The sequence below is a fragment of the Neovison vison genome, chromosome 11 (genome assembly GCF_020171115.1).
Source record: "Neovison vison isolate M4711 chromosome 11, ASM_NN_V1, whole genome shotgun sequence".
NCBI classification, from domain to species: Eukaryota; Metazoa; Chordata; class Mammalia; order Carnivora; family Mustelidae; genus Neogale; species Neogale vison.
This window is the reverse complement of record NC_058101.1, coordinates 121009016-121030515: the sequence shown is the minus strand read 5'-3', so window position 1 is coordinate 121030515 and position 21500 is coordinate 121009016. Positions and strand designations below refer to the sequence as shown.

The following is a 21500-nucleotide window of genomic DNA, read 5'->3' as shown; positions in this document are numbered from 1 at the left end:
TTAGAACTCATTATCTAAGTTAACATTATTCTTCTTAACCTACTGAAAAATTCAGCCTTTGTTTATCATGTACCCCAATCTCAGATAATACCTGTACCAAAAAGCAAAATTACCACTTAAAGCATTTCCCAAAGTCTCACATATAATTAAAATAGTGCATTTATGGAATTAGTGATTACTTAAGAATACTATATAGATCAAAATAGAAACCACATATTAAGCATGATTTACCATTCACTGAAAACCACAGATAATTCTGTGATCTTTTACAGCATATTTTTAAAGTACATCTTTAAAATGTACTACATGACAATAACTTCATTTAAATTTGATTAATACCTCAACCATAACTGAACTCGTAGTACTAAGCTACATTTTTATTTGTACTAAGATCGTTCAAAAAGAAGTCAACCTCCTTTGTGCCTCAAGAAAACCAAAGACATACCCACAATCAAACAATACAGAAAAGTTCATCATTACAGAACCAAATCTTAAGACCTTTACATTTGTTGTTAATCTTTGTAGCATAACTGAATCTACTTATTAACTCAAATAGTTATTTAATAAATCATTAGGGGAAAAAACCTGCCCAAGGTATAAGATAAAAATACAACATTAAATTTACTCTTTTGAAATTCGCTTCAGCCACTGTCATGTGTGGGCATATGAAAAAAACTATTTTCAAACATCATGAAACATTCATTCATAAAAATAGAATTGTTAGTTATCCTGATAGTGTAGATATCTTAGTGATTTATTTTGTGATTCAAGATGTACCATGTTTTTGCAATAATGTTTGCTATGTTTTTAATAATTTACCCGGACAGTCCATGCACTAAAGCATATATATTGGGATTTTTTTTAAGGTATGCAAAATTAAATGCAATGTATAAAAGCAGATACAGAAGAAAGTCAGAGTTGAGCTTCCTCAAATAACACACAGGAGAAGAAACCCCTTAAAAGAAGAAACTAAGGGATGCCTGGGTGGCTCAGTCAGTTAAACAGCTGCCTTCACCTCAGGTCATGATCCCAAGGTCTTGAGATCAAGTCCCACATTGGGAACCAGGTTCTTCCTCTCCCTCAGCCTGCCACTCCAACTGCTTGTACTCTTGCTCACTCTCTCTAGTAAATAAATTAAAAATCTTTTAAAAAAGGAAAAACTAAGGTAAATATTTTCTTTCCCTATTACATGAAAAACTAATATAATAAAGGGAAGGTTTATCAGTTTATACCTCAAAATCATAGCTATTTATTTACAAAATACCCAGAACATCAAATATATCCAGGTTCAATCTACTGATTCCCTTAAGCCATATTTATAGGAAGTCGGTGTCTAAGTTGGTGTTTTGAGGTGGCAGACAATCCCCCCAAATCTAAAATATACAAACAATGCTTTTCACAGACCAGCAAAAGTGGTTTTCAGTTTCCCTGTTACATTACACAGGTTTTCCTTTGCCTTGCCCCATCAGAATATATTTTCCTTTGTTGCTCTTTTCCTCTAATGTTGGTATAAAAGTCTTCCCATCTAAGATAGCCATCCAATTTTAAGTGTAAAAATTTTGACCAGTTTCACTGTCTTTGAAGCAGAAACCCATAGACCCATCAAATGAGATAAAGTTGAGCAAATCAAGTTATGTTAAATTCAGTATGTTTTAAAAGCAAAGAAAAAATTTTTTAAACCATATAACCCTGGCATCATGTATTTTAAATGTCCTAGGTACTGTGATCTGAACGTATCACTTAAAACTAAACCATTCCGTGGGCATTCTAGAATACCTATCTTTAGGAGTTCCCTGGTTTATTTATTTCCAAGTCTATAAAAACCTCTAAAAAGTAAATGCAGCCCATAAAATATTTGCTAAAATCCTGAAATTTCTAAAGATCAAAAGAGGAAAACATCAGAACACTAAAAAATAATAAATCAGAAGTGATCGGCAAATTTGTTCTAAGAGTAAGTTTTCATCTATTTAGAACAGCCATCATCAGTGGTTAAGGAAATTATTCCATGTATACACAGAGTGCTTTATTGTCCAAACATTTGAGTAATAAAATCAAATTCAATCAACTAAGCAAGTCATCTGTAATGTTTTATGTCTATTTTAAAAAGAACACTATCTTAACTAGGAAAAAATTCAACATGGTCAGTCTTGGCTATCTTACCACATAAGGGTTAAACCAAAAAATAGTAAGAACTCTAAAGACACTGAAGAACGATTTGACAATAACTTCAAAATAAGACTATTGTTGTCATATCCTCAGTAATATTTTAGACTTTATATATCACAAACATGCTTTGGAATTCATATAAGAGTGTTCTTTTTTCCTACTGGGTTCCAATAGATCTTGGGCTTTTCTGCATTTAATCATAGTGTATAAGTTCTCATTATATTTGACTGCTACTTGCTTCTGTTAAAACACTGTACACCAGTAAATTTCAAAAAGTTCATAACGAGACCAGGGAAAGACCTTCTAGTAAAATAGTTGAGATTTCCAACTCCAGAATAAAACATAATTGGATTATGCCTTTGATAATAGTGATGTGAAGATTAAATGAGGTAAAATAAACTCTTCTTTAGTAACTATTCCAACTCATTGTTTAACACATAGCTGTTGCTGCGTTCTTTAACTCAAAGAGGAATAGGTTCTCAAGATTAGAAGCTCAGCCACTCTCTGTCATGCTTTAAACACTGTGTTCTTTGTATCCCTAGTTTTTACAAGATGCAGCTTTATATTATAGGTACTTAGTAAAGATGTATTGAATACATAAACGATGGAATCAATCTGTCAACACATAGCTATCTCCTTTTATAGAAAATGTATGGAGGCAGTTGTTTGGCTGTTTCATAGCCAAAAAGAACCTCAATGGGCTCAGTCTCTTTATTTCTAGTTCTACTTATATTTATAATTCTTGATTCATTGATTTGGACCCTCTGTGAAAATCAGAAATTAAGAAATCATTTTAAATTATTCATAACCAACTCAAACATCAATAAACATTTAGAAAGGACAACAAGTTAATAATGTTTAGATAATTGTTAGGTTAACACTGGTTTGTAATAGCAAAATAACCAAAATACAATTAAGTACATTAATGTACACTTATAAAATGTTAAGATGTTGAGAAATTGACTTGATTTTGAAAAGCAAAGAAACAAATGTCTACTAGGGAAGTGGTGTTTCTCTATTAAGCTTTTATTTACCCTCTTTTATTCAAAAGGTATTCATTGCACAGTAATGGAATTAAGGTAGATTTCTGGACTTGGAAATCAAATATGAGGATGCCCTGGCCCTGCCCCTGAGGTAGTCAGTCCCCATGGAGAGGGAAAAACACAACCTGCACACCTAATGGTAATGCATGTCAGGATGTGGTAAATGCTGTATGTACCCATGGACATGCATGGCATTTCTAACAAGCATTTCTGTGTGTATGTATTCCTTGGCTAAAATCTTGACTCATCTGTTCAGTACCACAGAGTTCCAAAAGTAGCCTTTTAAAGAGATTTTTTTTCAATGTGGGAAAGTGAAATTAAACAGTTCTGCAATTCTCTGTTCAACTGAGAAAAGAAAGCTAAGAAGGCTCACCTGTTTCTCAGGGAAACTGAGAGAGTGTGTGCACTTTTCAATTCCCTGTCAGTCTATATTTTTGTAAAGGATTCATATGATTCCAAACTAAAGATCATTCCTTTACTGTCTAATATTACAAAGACAAATTTCCCCCCAGAATATAATGAGAGACCTCTTGCTTGCCTGCTGGAATATTTTTTAAAAATTTAATAGGAGTAGCAAAAAAATTCAATGACTCCTGTGTTCTTCAAGTAACTCAACTAAAAAATAAGGTCAACACCATTACAAATAATACACATATTTCCTTTTGATAAAAAACTACCTGCAAAAGTTTGTTCTCTATATTTTCTATAACTTTTAATTGATAAGAACTGAAAAAATTAGAAATATGACATAATATAAAAAGCCACCGATTAAGACTCAAGAGAGTTGGAATCTGAGTATACTTGATCATATATCTTTGTGCATTGTCTGTCTGGCAAGAAGCTGGGAGCAACCTAACTCTGCTGGTGATCAGGGTAAACACTATAGCATACCAAGAACATGTGAGATGTCTCATGAAATAAGAAGTTTCTGAAAAACATAGCTTGAAAGTGAAACCCAGTAGAAATTTCTGCCTCTAAAAATGAATACATTCTTTTCTCTAAATTGCTAGAACAGTAAATCAGGCACAGAGCTACAGAAGAGAAAATAAATAAATAAACATTATCAAATAAAAATTTTACATGGAAAGTATATAAAATGCTCTTAGTCATGACCAACAACACTCTGCTTACTGTAATATTTTTAGATTGTTTTAAGTTATTAAATTTGCATGTATCTAGATACCAAAGCTCATAGTAAGCAAAAAAAAAATTCAGTTACTAATAAAGTTCGTGCTTCACTTCTCTTTCTTCCCTTGCTTTCAAAGAAGCCTTACTAGAAATAGACGTTCGGCATCTGTACCGAAATGTTGGGAGCTGATTTTAAAAAATAACCAACCTACAAAAAGACTCAGGATTAAAAATATAGCATAAGTTTTAAGATCTTTTTTATTGATAATTTTTGAAGTTCAGATTTAAACTTGAGGTATATAAAACATGAATTAGTTTTTTGTTTCGTTGTGGTTTGTTTTTAAGCATTAATGCCCTCAGTAAATGGAGAGGCTTGTGGCAGCTAATGAAATAGCATACAGTCACGTTGCTTGCAAGTGGTAGGGCCCAGAGAGTTTACCCAGAAATTCAGTCCTGCTCCTTTCAACCAAAGCACAGTCACAGGTGTAACTGATTACCTAAACCACACATATACCTTCATTGATTCATTAGGTAAACATCCAGTGAAAGTCTACACCATGCCACATGCAAAATTCCAACAATGTGCTGGGCAAATGTTCAACATTTGGAGGGAGGAGACTTATCATAGTAATTGTTTATTTACATACTATACACACTCTTATAATAACAGATTTCCATCTACCAACCTCATATCACTGAACTTTTCAGTTGGGGGGAGAGGTGCACAATCAACTCTTGTGAGCCCGTGTGAGCTGGCGCCTGCCCATGTGAAAAATGCATTGGAGTAGAGAGAGAGAAGCAACATACCAGTCACACATATGGTATATCAGCTACCACAAAGTGATATGGAGGGGAAAAAAAAAAGAAAGACTGGGAAGTTGGGTAGGCAGTGTAGGCTGGAAGGGGCAATTTTAAATAGGATAGTCAAGAAGGATTCCCTTAAAAAATTTCATTTGAAGAAAGCCCTGACAGTGGTGGAGTAGGCAAAGAGGACAATAAAGGAAGAGCATTTCAGGGAGGGGGCCTCTAGGTGGCTAAGCAGCAAAGGCTAGCGTATTTATTTTAGGAATTTTGATTTTTACTGTAAGTGAAATGGAAGACATCGAAAGGTTTTTCTGTTTTGCTTCGGTTATAGCCAAGGAGTGACATGATCTCACTTATACTTTTCAAAATATTATTCTTCTTGATGTTTGAGAGTAAACCATTTGGGAATGAACAAATGTGGAAACTCTGGTGATAATCCAGGCAAGAGGTTAAGTAAGTTGGATCAAAGTGGTAGTGGAGAGAATGTTGGGAAATGGTGAGATTTCAGATATGTTTTGAATGTATAAACAATAGTATTTCCTGACAAATTGAATGTGAAGTGCTGCCCCAAAGATGATTCCAAAGATTTTGTTCTAAGCAACTGGGAAAGGTGAATTTAGCATTTACTGAATTAGAACAGAGTAATTATGGAGGAAAGATCAGGAATTTGGTTTGGTGTATGCAGAATTTGATTTGCCTATTAACATCTAAGCAAAGACACAGAACAAGTAGTTGGGCATGGTCCAGTTCTGGGAGAGATTTGGGTTGGAGAGAAAACTATGGAAGTAGTCAAGATACTGATAATACTTAAAACAGGGACTCTATTGGGGCACCAGAAGAATGAGGGTAAATTTATCTAAAATCTATTCAGCTATTTAATAAACATATTCCAAAAAAAAAAAAGCAGTAATAAACATATTCCAGCACTGTTCTCATTGGTCTGCAAGTATTAACTCATTTAATTCTCATAACCTAGAAGGTAATACTTTTCTTTCCCTCTTTTTACAAATTTAGAAACTAAAACACAGAGTGGTTAAATAACTTGCCCAAGGTCATAAGTAAATGGCTGTAAGTGATAGAGATTCTAACCAAGGCAGTCCGGTTCCAGAATTCTTATTACAGAAGAGAAATTCTAAATGCCTGAGGCTTCTAGCACTATGACATTTAGAGGTCAGGGAGTTGAGGCAGATCAGATCAGTAAATCCTATTCATAGCCTGTAACACATTTTACTTGCCTATAGAGATTCTACTTATGCTAAGAGAGAGTAGATTTGCCAATATTTGTTTCCCTTTATATTTTTTCACACTTTCTGTAACAAGCACATATTACTTTCAGAAAGAGGAAAGATTGTTTTAAAGTAATAGAAGGTGCAGAGTTATTTTTTAGACCTTGTTTCAAAGGATGCATGTCACTCCCTGTTTACAGCACCGCTCAATGAGAGGATAACAATGAAAATCAGTACAGAAAAACTGAATTGCTTTTTGCTTGGATCATGAATAAAGTTACTATAATTTATTATTCAAAGAATAATCCTGAGAGTAAAAGGAAACACTATTAATTAATACCATAACAACAGATTAAAGTTAAGATTATCCTAAAAACATCTGTAGTAGGAATAAATACCCCAAGTAGCCTCTTTCTTAAGAATGGAATATGTATGAATACAGGAGAACAGACTCTTTTCTGCTCCATGCATATTACCTTCTATACCTTTATTTGCTGTTCTTCTTGTTTACCCTTTTACTAACTATCGATTAGCACCGGGCATCAAAAACCAACTGAGAACACCTGGGATGTTATTATCTGTGGGCATTGGAAATCGGCTACAGAGGGCTCATCAGTCCTTACAATGAAAAATAATAATACAGACTTTCACTATTTTGATGATTCAAGCCATATTTCAAGTATTAGAAAAGACATTACTGTCATTAATTATAAATAAAATCTAGTAAGAAATCACTTTACCCAGTGATTAATTTATAACCATTAAAAAGAATTATTTTCATTCTCATTCTCTCTTAAGTGAACTGAGAAAGAAAAAAACATGTAACTATCCACTTCTAATTCCCAAGTTATTTTTAATGCTGCATAAGCACTAATTTGATGTGGCACACATGCAAGCTAAAATGGCAAATGTAAATTCAAGGGAATATACTGTACCTTGTTTTACCTGTAAGGAACACACACCTGACAAAAGGCAATTTTCACATCCAAGGTTGGTTCACTGCAGTAGTACAATAAATGGAGGCTCATAAATACCTATAGAAAAAGGGGGGGGCATGAATTTCCAAATCACCTAATTGTTCATTAATAGTATAAACTTTAATGTAATTTGAATTAAACACAAGGTGTCATGCATTACATATATTTAGCATAATCTATATCCTGACTAGTGCTAGGTACTTTTCATAAATCATAAACACTAAATAATAAAATAAAGTAGAATATCTTATTTTTATAATAATTAATACCAGCACAATCATAAAGATTAGATATAAGGAACTGGATATATACTTAATAAGTTAAAATTTAGAACATCCTATTATATAGCACTTTCTGTTTTAGGCATCTAACTTTAAAAATCCCAAACACATGCTCAAGAGCATATATGTAAGAATTTTATCATAGAATAAAGGGACTTTTAAATAAACTATAATGGATAATAGAATTATATACAGGATGTGGAATAATTGAATTTGAGCTTAATGTATCAGCATAGATAAATTTTTCAAACATGATGTTTACTGGAGAAAAAGCAAGTGCCAAAGGGATATGAAGATCACTGTATTATTATTATAAAATTTTTAAATATACAAAATTATGTACATTGTTTTGTTATACAATCATAAAACCAGGACTGAAAAGAATGGGCACTATGTAAACATCAATTTAGTATTGGTAGTTAAGAACAAAGATTTCCATTATATTATTTTTTCTGTATTTTTGAAATATTTTTTAATTTTGCAAAGGAGAGGATAAAATCAATATTTTTTAAGGAGAGAATAAAATCATGTAATGATGGTAATACCAAATTAAATATTAAGTCATCTGAGTATGATGAAGCAGCATCAGAGAAAACCAACTGAAACCTTTTTCAGTTCAATTAGGCACACTTTACTGAATGTTTATTGTGTGCAAGACACAATTCTGTGAGTTAAACAATTTTAAAACCACACTGACACAAGACTTCTGTGTCTGACAAGAGGAATTGTTAGGTATCCTGAAAACCACTTTCAGTGTAATCTCCTAAAAAAGTTAGATGAAATATACAAAATGTATTTTTAATGCATAACTAAACTGCCGAAAGAAAGAAAGAAAGAAAGAAAAATTCTAAGAGGTTGAAAACAATGTGAAAGATTTCGTGCAGAGAAGTAAATGAGCTAAAGCTGTCACTTGGCCCCCCGGCAATCTACTGGTATCTGAAGATGAGAACTTTATAAAGAGTAGCGTGTAGAGTTCAGGAAATAAAGCTTAGAACCTATCTATGCTGGGAAGTCACACTGAAGACACCCACACTGAGCTTAGTAGAGGAAGTTTGTTTTATTTGATGAGGTATAGTCACAATGGTTGCAGCTTTTTTTTGTTATTATTATTTAAAATCAAGTTAGTTAACATCTAGTGTAGTACTGGTTTCAGGAGTAGAATTTAGTGATTCATCACTTACATATAATACCCAGTGCTCATCCCAACAGGTGCCCTCTTTAATGCCCAACACCAAGCTAGCCCATCCCCCCCATCCACCTCCCTCCAGCAACTCTCAGTTTGTTCAATAGAGGAAGTTTTAAACAAACTATAGCAGAGCTAGCAATACAATTTCAGAAGGAAGGTCTGCACTGCAAGAAAAAATATATAGGAATATGGCAGATTTTTTAAATTTAAGAAAGAATGAAAGGGCAAAACCATATAAGACATTCCCGAAGAAGAACAAAGTAGATGTTTGTGGAGGTTAAAAAGGTAGAAAGCTAAAGTAAACGTATGTGGGACTGATGCAAAGATAGGCTTATAAATTAATAAAGAACCCAAAATAGACACATATATACATGGAAGCCTAATTATGTTTAAGTCTACATTTCAGATGTTTGGGGAAAGAAGAAACTATGCATTAAATTATGCTGAAACATGCATCATAAATATGCAGGGCAGAGAGTGGGGAGGAAACACACCTCTGTTGAAAGACAATTCTTTAATCAGGTCTTTCACATTTCTGCATGTCTTGAAAACAGAAGCATTGACTGTTTTTATTCCAGACTATCTTCACAAGGATAATTATACAGCAGTCTTGGAAGAGAGAGATAGTATCTCCCTATGGAGAAAAGGGCAGGTTTGATTACTCTCCTGTATAATAAAGATAAGGTGTCCCTCTGGGGCAAGCCATGCTAACTGCCAATTATAAGGATTTGGGTTCCGTACGCTTCCAGTTCCTCTTCTATAATGTAACCCACTGTATATGCAGTAGTCACCTGACTTTATTTGAATCATCCTGTGGGGTTGGGGCCTAAGAAATTGAAATTAATGTTGATATTGTATCTACTGCTACTAATGTGAGTAATAAAGTTCAAGGATTCATGTCTACTTCTTCAATTTGCATGTTTGTTTCATTATTATTTTTTAAAGCCTACATATATAAAATACTATTTGATATGTCAAATATTTTATAATAGAAAAAAATTCAAGTGACACAAAGAACTAGTGGTTGTTTATTCTTTTGCTGAGCATTGCTTTGTAGGCACGAATGCCTGGAACCAAAACATTCATAATAGCCATTAACGGGAAATGATCTTGAAGAGAAATGCCAAGGGATAAAGCAGGAAGATAGAAGAAACTGTGCTTGATGATAACATTAAACTACCGAATTGAGAAATTCTGGAACTTTTGTTCTTCTAGACTTTCTGTTATGTAATACTCCAGTATCATTCCATCTTGTTAACTGAGCTTTATAAGTTCTTCAAATTAGGTAAGTCCTCCAAATTTTTTTCTTCTTTTTATTTGGGAGACCCTTCTAGGTCTTTGCCTTTCCACATGAACTTTAAAATCAGCCTGACATTTCAAACAAAATTTTTTTTTAACTTTCTGGAATTTGATTGAGAAGATATCTTAACAATATTTGGTGTTTTTATTCATAATTACTATATTTTTTTCCATTTATTTTAGTTCTAATTTATCTCAGGAATGTTTTATAGTTTGCAGTGTATAAACCTTGTATGTTTCTCTTTGTTTATGCTTTAGCATTTATATTTTTATGCTAATGTAAATGGTATATTTTTTAATTTCCTTTTCCTAAATACTTATTTTTAAAAATAATGTTAATTTTTGTAAGTGACCTTGCATTCTATAATACTGCTAAATCCATTTATTAAATCCAGTAAATATTTTATAGGTTGTTTAGGATTTTCCTTATACACAGAAAAGTCTGCAAGTGAAGACAGTTTTTCCTTTTTCCTCTCTAATCTGTTTTTCCTTGCTTACTCCAATTACTTAGTAATTGCCTACTCCAGTACAATGTTGAATAGAAGTGAAGAGATGCTGATAATCTTTGTTTTTTAATAGATGTATTTAGTCCATTCACATTTAAAGTAAATATGGATATTGCTGAGATCAAGCCTACCACTCTACTCCTTGTTTAGTATTTTGCCCCTGTATTCTTTATTCTATTTTTCCTCCTTCTCAGTTTTTTTTGGGAAGAATTATCTTTTTCTTGTCCATTTTATTTTGTCTAAAAGCTTACTATTAGGGCATGTGGGTGGCTCAGTGGGTTAAGCTCTGCCTTCGGCTCAGGTCATGATCTCAGGGTCCCAGGATTGAGCCCTATACCCCTCTCTCTCTTCGCCTGCCTCTCTGCCTACTTGTGATCTATGTCTGTCAAATATATAAATAAAGTCTTTAAAAATAAATAAATAAAAGCTTACTAGTTATACTTTTTTTAGTGGGTGGTTTAGAGTTTATAACCTGCATTTTTAAGTCATCTAGCTTCAAATAATATTATTCTATTTCACATACAGTTTAAGAAACTTATAATAGTATATTTCAATTTTCTCCTCCGGTCCCTTGAACAATTATTGTCATAGATTTCATTTATACATATTTTATAAACCCCATAGCAGATTGCCATTATTTTTGCTTTAAATAAACAATTCTATTTGAAAGAAATTAATAAATTACAAAGAAAGGTATTTTACATTTGCTACATATTTTCTCTGTATAATTCTTTCACACCTTTCTTTAAGGTTATTGAAAATGGTGTTTTTATTTTATTTTCATTTTCTAGATGCTCATTTCCAGCATTTAAAATATATTGTTCCATTCATTATTGTCTCATTATCACACAGCATGCATTAAGTGAGGAAATGTTCTCTCAGCCACTCTTCAATTCTTCCTTCAGTCTTCTCACAACACTTTGTACTTTTATTATGAATATCTTATAATATTGTAACTGTTTGTTCATATGCCTATTCCATACTACATTATGACCTCCTCAGGGAAAGTAACTATGTTTTATTCATGTTCACAACCCCAGGGCCCACACTATTCTTAGTATATAGCTAATGTCAAGTAAATGTTTATTGAATAAAAGGAAAACCAAATGAAAAAACGTCTTTCCTTCTCTAGCACAAATCTAAGTATTTTCATTATCTTTGCATATTGATATCTATAAGTTTTCAATACTTTTGATGCTAACAAATTAGGAATGAGGAGTTAATAGTAGTGAAAGTATGAAAGAGTCCAACACAGATGACCTCAGAAATGTTACCCAGCAAGGCTGTTTTAGTTCTGTACTGATGAATTGGACATATGGGTAATAATAACATCCAGCCCACCACCTGAAATGAAAGATGTATTTTAATTTTTAATGAGTAAATAACCTTACTGTGGAAAGCAAGCATCCTGACCTTTCCTGGTTGCGTTATAAAGATTCCAAATGTAGCACCATGACTAAGTCACCAAGTCACTGCAGAAACTTCTTGTGCCACAAAGGGACATTAAAAGAAAAAGAATGTTCAGTATGATAATCTCAATGAATTAAAGAAAACTAGTTTGATAATTTTATTTCCTGAGAGCATGGCAGAGAGAATTTGGCACCATTACATGGAAACAACATAAATGGCCAGGACGTTATCTTGATATTAGTCTAAAATGGAATTAGTGGCAACATCTTGATGCAATATAGGTAAGACTCATGAGTAGCTTGAAAAGGGAGGGGATGATAATTTGGGCAATTTAGTACTTTCAATTACTGGTTGTTCTCCTGGGAAAAATCTCCGTACGTACACTCCTTGCTATGTACTATACTGTGTTTCTCTTCATTACATGCTTATATGAGTTAATAGTTACTCTGAGCAAAGCAGTAGGCCAAGTTGTATGAATGAGAATTACTTATGAATTTATTAGGTTGAAATGGTGCAGAGTAGTTGCAATAAAAGAATGCAACTATGATGTATTTTAATAGCTTAGATCAATACTTAAATTCTTTAATATTTGAGATGTGCCAACTAAACCACAGGAGGTTTGAGAAGCTTCATAGATGCAAAAAATCAAATTGTTCTGGGCAGGTCCAGTCTCCCATGGTTTGTCACTGAAATGTAATACTTGCAAGAGAAAACTAAATGAACAACTGATTACAAAAAGTGTTTTGAGACCCAGCACTTTCCAAGTTTAATTAACATAAAACAAACTCATCTGTAAATAGTTTTTGTATTTATAACATATCGAACTTATTAACAGATGACTGTCTCTCTCTCTCTCTCTCTCTTTTTTTTTTTAGTATATGTGCTGCTGAAGCAAGCACAACAAATGACTCTATTAACAGCCTGTAAGTATCTGTACATTAGAATACAAAGTCATAGTTACACACACACACCACACAAACTCTGTCCCTTCTATGTTCAAAAGAATTCTCCCAGCTATGTATTAAAAATGTACATATTTAAAAAATGAAAAGTAACTATACCATGAAATAAGTAATTATCTTTTTAGTGCTGATACAGAAAGTAGAATTAAATTTAATTTTATTTAAAAACTTTGCATTTGATGACTTTAAGATATTATTAAATCTTTTGGTCCATGGACTATCATTTAAAGCAGAAGTCAGCAAACTGTGGTGGATGGACCAAATTCAACTCACCACCCATTTTTGTAAATAAAGCTTTATGGAAACACAGCCACCCATTAGTTTACATATTGTCTAAGGCTGCTTTCACACTATAATAGTAGATTTTTGTACCTAGTCACAGAAACTATATGGCCTGCATATTTACCATATGACCCTTTTTAGGAAAGATTGCCAGGGACACCTGGCTGGCTTTCAGTAAAGCATGTAGCTCTTGGTCTCAGGGTTGTGAGTTCAAGCCCCATATTGGGCATAGAGCTTATCTAAAAAATTAAAACATTTTTTGAAGGTAATATTGGTAATAGGCAAGATGGCAGAGAAGTAGAAGACCCTGATTCAGTTGGTCCCCTAATGTGAGCTAAATATCTACCAGAATACTCTGAACACCCATGAAATCAGTCTGAGATGTAGGGTTATACACTTTTGGATCTCTATGGGAGCAGAAGACACCAGTGGAGAGGCAAAGCAGAGTGGGAATGCCTAGACTGATATCAGAGGATAAACAGAACGGGGAGGGAGCCACCAAAAGTGACCCATAAGAAAGCAATACCCCAATACAAAAGTGCCCTGTGATTGGAACCAGCATTAACTTGGAGTCTGGTTAAAAGCACTCAAAAAGAGCAAAAGATCTTAAGGGGCAACTGGTGGAATCAGGTGGTCACGGGCACGGGCCTAAGCCCATGGACCCAGGATGGCCAGCGCCAGTGACCACCTGTCCCAGAAAGAGTATGGCGGAGCCTCCAGTTCCTGGTCCCTTGAGCCCCTGGCATTGCACTGCTTGTACCATCGCTCAGCTGGGCACACACCCTCCCCTGCATGAGGGAGTCTGGTGTGGGCACCAGCCAGTGCTCTCTAGAGCTACAGCCTTTTTTTTTTAAATTTATTTTTTATTTATTTTCAGCATAACAGTATTCATCGTTTTTGCATCACACCCAGTGCTCCATGCAATCTGTGCCCTCTTTAATACCCACCACCTGGTACCCCAACCTCCCACCCCCCCGCCACTTCAAACCCCTCAGATTGTTTTTCAGAGTCCATAGTCTCTCATGGTTCACCTCCCCTTCCAATTTCCCCCAACTCCCCTCTCCTCTCCAACTCCCCACATCCTCCATGCTATTTGTTATGCTCCACAAATAAGTGAAGCCATATGATAATTGACTCTCTCTGCTTGACTTATTTCACTCAGCATAATCTCTTCCAGTCCCATCCATGTTGCTACAAAAGTTGGGTATTCATCTTTTCTGATGGAGGCATAATACTCCATAGTGTATATGGACCACATCTTCCTTATCCATTCATCTGTTGAAGGGCATCTTGGTTCTTTCCACAGTTTGGCGATCGTGGCCATTGCTGCTATAAACATTGGGGTACAGATTGCCCTTCTTTTCACTACATCTGTATCTTCGGGGTAAATACCCAGGAGTGCAATGGCAGGGTCATAGGAAAGTTCTATTTTTAATTTCTCCACACTGTTCTCCAAAGAGGCTGCACCAAATTGCATTCCCACCAACAATGTAAGAGGGTTCCCCTTTCTCCACATCCCCTCCAACACATGTTGTTTCCTGTCTTGCTAATTTTGGCCATACTAACTGGTGTAAGGTGATATCTCAATGTGGTTTTAATTTGAATCTCCCTGAGGACTAGTGATGATGAACATTTTTTCATGTGTCTGATACCCATTTGTATGACTTCATTGGAGAAGTGTCTGTTCATATCTTCTGCCCATTTTTTGGTATGATTGTCTGTTTTGTGTGTGTTGAGTTTGAGGAGTTCTTTGTAGATCCTGGATATCAACCTTTTGTCTGTACTGTCATTTGCAAATATCTTCTCCCATTCCGTGGGTTGCCTCTTTGTTTTGTTGACTGTTTCCTTTGCTGTGCAGAAGCTTTTGATTTTGATGAAGTCCCAAAAGTTTATTTTCGCTTTTGTTTCCTTTGCCTTTGGAGACATATCTTGAAAGAAGTTGCTGAGCTACAGCCTTTTGTGTTGTGTGAGCACTGTACCGAATAGGGTCTGAACCACACTCCCTGCCTGCACCTGAAAGAACTCTGCATGGGTGCTAGCTAGCGGTCTCTAGGACCAGTGGAGGGTCTGGATGCTCCTAGGCTGTGCCTGAAGGAACTCAGCGCAATCTCTGGTCGGGATTGCTCAGGGGTGACCTGCGCAACCGTGAGGTCTGGACCCCAGACAGCAGTCCTGGCAAAGGCAGCCACTGGAAGCGGGCTCACTGGACCAGTATCACTCATGGGTTTCATTGCTATGGGGTGCAGAAACAAGTGAGCTCTTTGGACGACCCCTGAGATGGTGTCTGGGGGCATGCACTGCCTGTGGGAGGTTGCATAGTTCAGCAGAATTTACAGAGTTCATTGCTGAGCAATGGTACAGAGGGAAGTAGACTGAGGTTTCTCTCTGAGATGGAGGTCTGGGTGTAGTTTGCTTTCCACTAAGCCTCTGAAAAGCTGCAAAAAGCTGCCAGAGAACAAAAGCCTGAAAAACTGGTTTCCATAGTGCCCAGCTTCTTGATGCGGGGGCAGGAGGACTCAACCAAAGCAAGACTGAATGAAAAACAACATGGCAGGCCCCTCCCCCAAAAAGCAAACCAAAAGAACAAGAGGACAGAATCCCCACAAAACTGTAAAACCCCAATATCAGGGGAAAAGAAGATATTAAGCTCCCGGTATTGCCCTAAAACCTGTATATTTCATAGATACGACTTTCATTTTTAATTTGTTCTCACTATTCTTATTCTTTTTAATTTTTTTAACCTACTTACCATTACAACTAGAGGTTTAATACAACATATTCCATAATAACCTTTTAACTTGAACTTTTTTCATACATATACCTGTCTTTTCCTTTTTCTTTTCTATTTTTTTTTAATATACATATAGATATAAGCTTCAAGGTAATCCTCTTTCCCTAATCAATACTACCCATTAAGATTAAAACCAGTTTTAATCTCCCTTTATCTCTGGAAAGTTGAGTACTTTAACAAAGATATCAAGATAACCCAGGAAGAATCAAAATAAACTTCCTCTCCCACATCAAGGATTTGTAACCACCCTCTCATCTTTCCTCTGTCAGTGTTTCTGTGTATTTGTTTTTTTGTTCTGGTATTATATTAATCTTATCCCTGGGGTTCATTTTGGCTGTTCTTTTTTTTTTTTCTTGTCATTTACTTTTGTCCGTCTTTTTTTTTTACTTTGTCCAACCATTTTTGTTCATATACCGTCTTTTTTTTTTTTACTTCGTCCGTCCATTTTTGTTCATATACCGTCTTTTTTTTTTTTTTTTACTTTGTCCATCCATTTTTGTTCATATATCTTATAAATCTTACATTGGGGGCTCGTTCTGCTTGGGTTTTCTTTTTTTCCTCTCTTTCTCTTTTTTCATTTTTCTTTTTGGTGCTGACTTCCAATTGTTCTGAAGCCTTCCAGGGTGCATCTTGCCTAGAATGTGGTTGATATATTCAGCTATACATCCTCTCAAACACCTCTCACCAAAATTACTAGGAGGGGGAACACCAAGAGAGGAAAAATCCAGAGACTGCACCCTCTCCATCAAAACTATTGGATACGGACATAAACAGTATGTCGGAAAGGGAATTCAGGGTCACAATTATCCAGGCAATGGCTAGGTTGGAGAAAACCATTAGTGACAACATAGAAACTCTAAGGGCAGAAGTGAAAGCCACCTGGAAAGAAGTTAAAAATGCTAACAATAAGATTCAATCTAATCTAAATTCTCTAACAGCTAGGATAACTGATGCAGAAGATAGAATTAGTGATCTAGAGGACAAACTGATAAAGAAAAAGGATCAAGAGGAGGTATGGAAGAAATAGCTTAAAAGCCATGAGAATACAATTAGGGAAATAAATGATGCCGTGAAATGTTTCAACATCAGAATTATTCAGATCCCTGAGGGGGTGGAGAAAGAGAGAAGACTAGAAGATATAGTTGAACAAATTCTGGATGAAAATTTTCCCAATCTGGGAATTGGAACCAGCATTCATGTCCTAGAGGCAGAAAGAATACCCCCCAAGATCAACAAATCTCGAAGGACCTCAAGGCACTTGATTGTGAGACTGACAAATCATAATTTTAGACAAGAGCTTTTGAGGGCAACAAGGGGGAACAGACTCCTTATGTACAGAGGAAGGACCATCAGAATAACATCAGACCTGTCTACAGAAACCTGGAAAGCCAGAAAGGGTTGGCAAGACATATTCAGGCCACTAAATGAGAAGAATATGCAGCCAAGAATACTTTATCCAGCAAGGCTGACATTCAAAATGGATGGAGAGATAAAGAGCTTCCAAGATGGGCAAGGTTTAAAAGAGTATTTGACCACCAAGCTAGCACTGCAAGAAATATTAAAGGGGGTTCTATAAAAAAAGAAAGAACCCAAGAGTGACATAGGCCAGAAATTTACAGAGACAATCTATAGAAACAAGGACTTCACAGGCAACATGATGTCAATAAAAACAAATCTTTTAATAATCACTTTCAATGTGAATGGCCTAAATGCACCCATAAAATGGTGCAGGCTCACAGATTAGATAAAACAACAGGACTTATCCATTTGCTGTCTACAAGAGACCATTTGGAACCTAAAGATACATCCAGACTTAAAGTGAAGGGATGGAGAAGCATCTTTCATGCCAATGGACCTCAAAAGAAAGCTGGAGTAGCAAATCTCATATCAGGTAAATTAGATTTTAAACTAAAGACTGTAGTCAGAGATAAAGAAGGACACTACATCATTCTTAAAGAGTCTACCCACCCAGAAGATCTAACAATTGTAAATATTTATGCCCCCAATACAGGAGCAGCCAACTATATAAGAAAGATGTTAATCAAGATAAAGAGTCATATTGATATGAATGCATTAATAGTAAGAGATATTAACATGCCAGTCTCAGTAATAGACAGATCATCCAAGCAGAAAACCAATGAAGAGACAAAACCATTGAATGACACTTTGGACCAGATGGACCTCACAGACATACAGAACATTCCACCCTAAAACAACAGAATACTCATTCTTCTCGAACACACATGGAAATTTCTCCAGCATAGACCACATAATGGGTCACAAATCAGGGCTCAACTGATACCAAAAGATTGAGATTATTGCCTGCATATTTCTCAGACCACAATGCTTTGAAACTGGAACCCAACCATGAGAAAAAGTTTGGAAGGAATTCAAACACTTGGAAGCTAAAGACCACCCTGCTTAAGAATATTTGGATCAACCAGGAAATCAAAGAAGAGCTTAAACAATTCAATAAGAAGAAGACACATTGGTACAAAACCTATGGGATATGGCAAAGGTGGTCCTCAGGGGGAAGTACATAGCCATCCAAGCCTCACTCAAAAAAATTGAAAAATCCAGAATACACCAGCTCTCCTTATATCTTAAAGTACTGGAAAATCAACAACAAATTATGCCAACCCCATGCACAAGGAGGCAAATAATGAAGATGAGAGCAGAGATCTATGAGATAGAAACTAGAGATACAGTCAAACACATCAACAAAACTGGAAACTGTTTTTTTGGAAGAATCAATAAGATTGATAAACCACTGGCCATACTAATCGAAAAGAAGAGAGAGAGGACCCAAATTAATAAAATTATGAATGAAAAGGGAGAGATCATGACCAACACCAAAGAAATAGAAAAAATCATCAGAAATTATCAACAAGAGGGAGGGACAAGATGGTGGGGTACTAGGAAGAGGCATCTTTTCAGCTGGTACCCCAGAGTGAGCTGATTACCTACCAAAGAACTCCGATCACCCATGAAATCAGCCTGAGATCAGAATTATACACGTCTGGATCTCTACAGGGGCAGAAGACGCCAGTGAGCAGGTAAAGCGGAATGGGAACGGTGGACTGATATCAGAAGATAAACAAAAGGGGGAGGGAGCCACCAGAGGCGACCAGTGGGAAAGTAATACCCCAATACGAGCGAGAGTGCCCTGCGTCTGGGGACCAGCATGAACTTGGAGACTGGTTGAAAGCACTCCAAAAGAGCAAAGGATCGCAGGGGGAAATTGTGGGAATCGGGGCGGCTAGGGAGAGGGGCTTAAATCCCCGGTCCCAGACGGCCTCCCCGGCCCTGAGGCAGAGAGAGTGGCGGAGAAACCGCTCCTGGTCCCTAAGCTGCCAGCACGCCCCAGAGCGCGTGTGTTCCGGTTCCTGTGAGGGTTGGGAGCTGCGCCGGTCTCCAGAACGCGCGCTAGCCCTACCACAAAGCTTGAGATGTGCGCACACGTCCCTCACTCTCCCGTGAATTACTGAGGCCCAGCGGGCGCTCCTTGACCCCCGCCATTGTTTCAAAGCCTAAGCCGCGCGCGCGAAACTCTTCCCCGGACAGAGGCGCGCAAAAGCCCAGCCTGGGGCTTACGGACCAGGGCCCCGTTCTCAGTGCCCCAGACGCGCGCCGGACCCACAGCCGCCTCTGAAAAGGGGTGCGCGCAAGCCGGGCACTCCCAGCCCCGGCCGGCGGCAAAATCTCAGTGTGCGATCACTGCTTGGAACCTCTCTGGCGGTCAGGAGCTCCCAGACAGCCGCCACTGCCTTGGCTTTGGGGACGAGCAAAAGATCCTGCGCCCCCAGGGTCTGCAACTTGGAACCTGCACTACCAGCGTCCAAGGGGGAATTTATTCAGCTTCTGCACCCAGACTGAGGCTTCTCTCTGAGACGGAGATCAGGAAGTGTTCCAGGGTGCACCTTGACTGCACCAGAGTTGATACATCCAGCTATATCTGTTCAGTCTTCTCCCACCAAAATGACTAGGAGGAGGAATGCCCAACAGAAGAAAAATACAGAGGATGGACCTTCTGCAACAGAGCTAACGGCTATCAACATAGACAATATGTCGGAAAGAGAATTCAGGCTAACAATTATCCAGGCAATAGCTAGGTTGGAGAAAGCCATGGATGACCAAACAGAATTGATTAGGGCTGAACTGAAAGCGACCAGACAGGATGTTCACAATGTTAGGGCAGAGCTTAAAGCTACCAGGGAGGAGGTCCACAATGCTCTCAATGAGTTCCAATCCAATCTAAACTCTCTCAAAGCTAGGGTAACTGAGACAGAAGATAGAATTAGTGATCTGGAAGACAAACAGATAGAGAGCTTTAAGGATCAGGAGGAAGCCTGGAACAAACAGCTTAGATCACACGGAAAGCAGAATCAGGGAAATAAATGATGCCATGAAGCATTTCAACGTCAGAATTATTGGAATTCCTGAAGGGGAGGAGAAAGAAAGAAATCTAGAAGATATCGTGGAACAAGTTCTTCATGAAAATTTTCCGAATCTCGCGAATGAAACCAGCGTTCATGTACTACAGGCTGAATGGTCTCCACCCAAGATTATACACTCCAAAAAAACATCATGACACCTGATAGTCAAATTGAGAAATTATAATTGTAGGTATAATCTCTTGAAAGCCGCCAGGGCAAAGAGGCTCCTTACTTACAGAGGGAAGCCCATCAGAATAACGTCAGACCTGTCCACAGAGACCTGGCAAGCCAGAAGAGGCTGGCAAGATATATTCAGGGCACTAAATGAGAGGAACATGCAGCCAAGAATACTTTATCCAGCAAGACTGACATTAAAAATGGATGGAGAGATAAAGAGTTTCCAAGACCGGCAAGGCTTAAAAGACTATGCAACCACCAAGCCGATACTGCAGGAAATATTAAGGGGGGGTTCTATAAAAGAGGAAAAATCCAAAGAATAGCATTGAACAGAAATATAGAGACAGTCTACAGAAAGAAAGACTTCAAAGGTAACTCGATGTCAATAAAAACGTATCTATCAATAATCACTCTCAATGTGAATGGCCTAAATGTACCCATAAAATGGCACAGGGTTGCAGATTGGATAAAACGACAGGACCCATCCATATGCTGTCTACAAGAGACCCATTTTGAACCTAAAGATACACGCAGACTGAAAGTGAAGGGGTGGAGAAGCATCTTTCATGCCAATGGGACTCAAAAGAAGGCTGGGGTAGCGATTCTCATATCAGATAAATTAGACTTCAAACTAAAGACTGTAGTCAGAGATACAGAAGGACACTACATAATCCTTAAAGGGACTATCCACCAAGATGATCTAACAATTGTAAATATCTATGCTCCCAATATGGGAGCAGCCAATTACTTAAGAAAACTGTTAATCAAGAAAAAGAGTCATATTGATATGAATACGCTAATCGTAGGAGATCTTAACACGCCTCTT

At 36.8% G+C, this 21500-nt stretch overlaps 1 protein-coding gene across 8 annotated transcripts in view; it reads right to left on the bottom strand.

The window, feature by feature from the left end:
• The window catches only part of MAPK10 (mitogen-activated protein kinase 10), a 346291-nt gene that overhangs the window by 156407 nt on the left and 168384 nt on the right, over positions 1-21500 (bottom strand). For 5 of the 8 annotated variants that reach the window (XM_044224602.1, XM_044224597.1, XM_044224596.1 and 2 more), the window contains one exon: positions 7330-7401. The exons of 1 other annotated variant lie outside the window; for it this stretch is intronic. In XM_044224602.1, the coding sequence (XP_044080537.1) occupies positions 7330-7395 (66 nt within the window). In that variant the 5' untranslated portion in view covers positions 7396-7401. Of the gene's footprint in view, positions 1-7302; positions 7402-21500 lie in introns of those variants that run through there. 2 more of the 8 variants (XM_044224599.1, XM_044224601.1) reach the window with 2 other exon arrangements.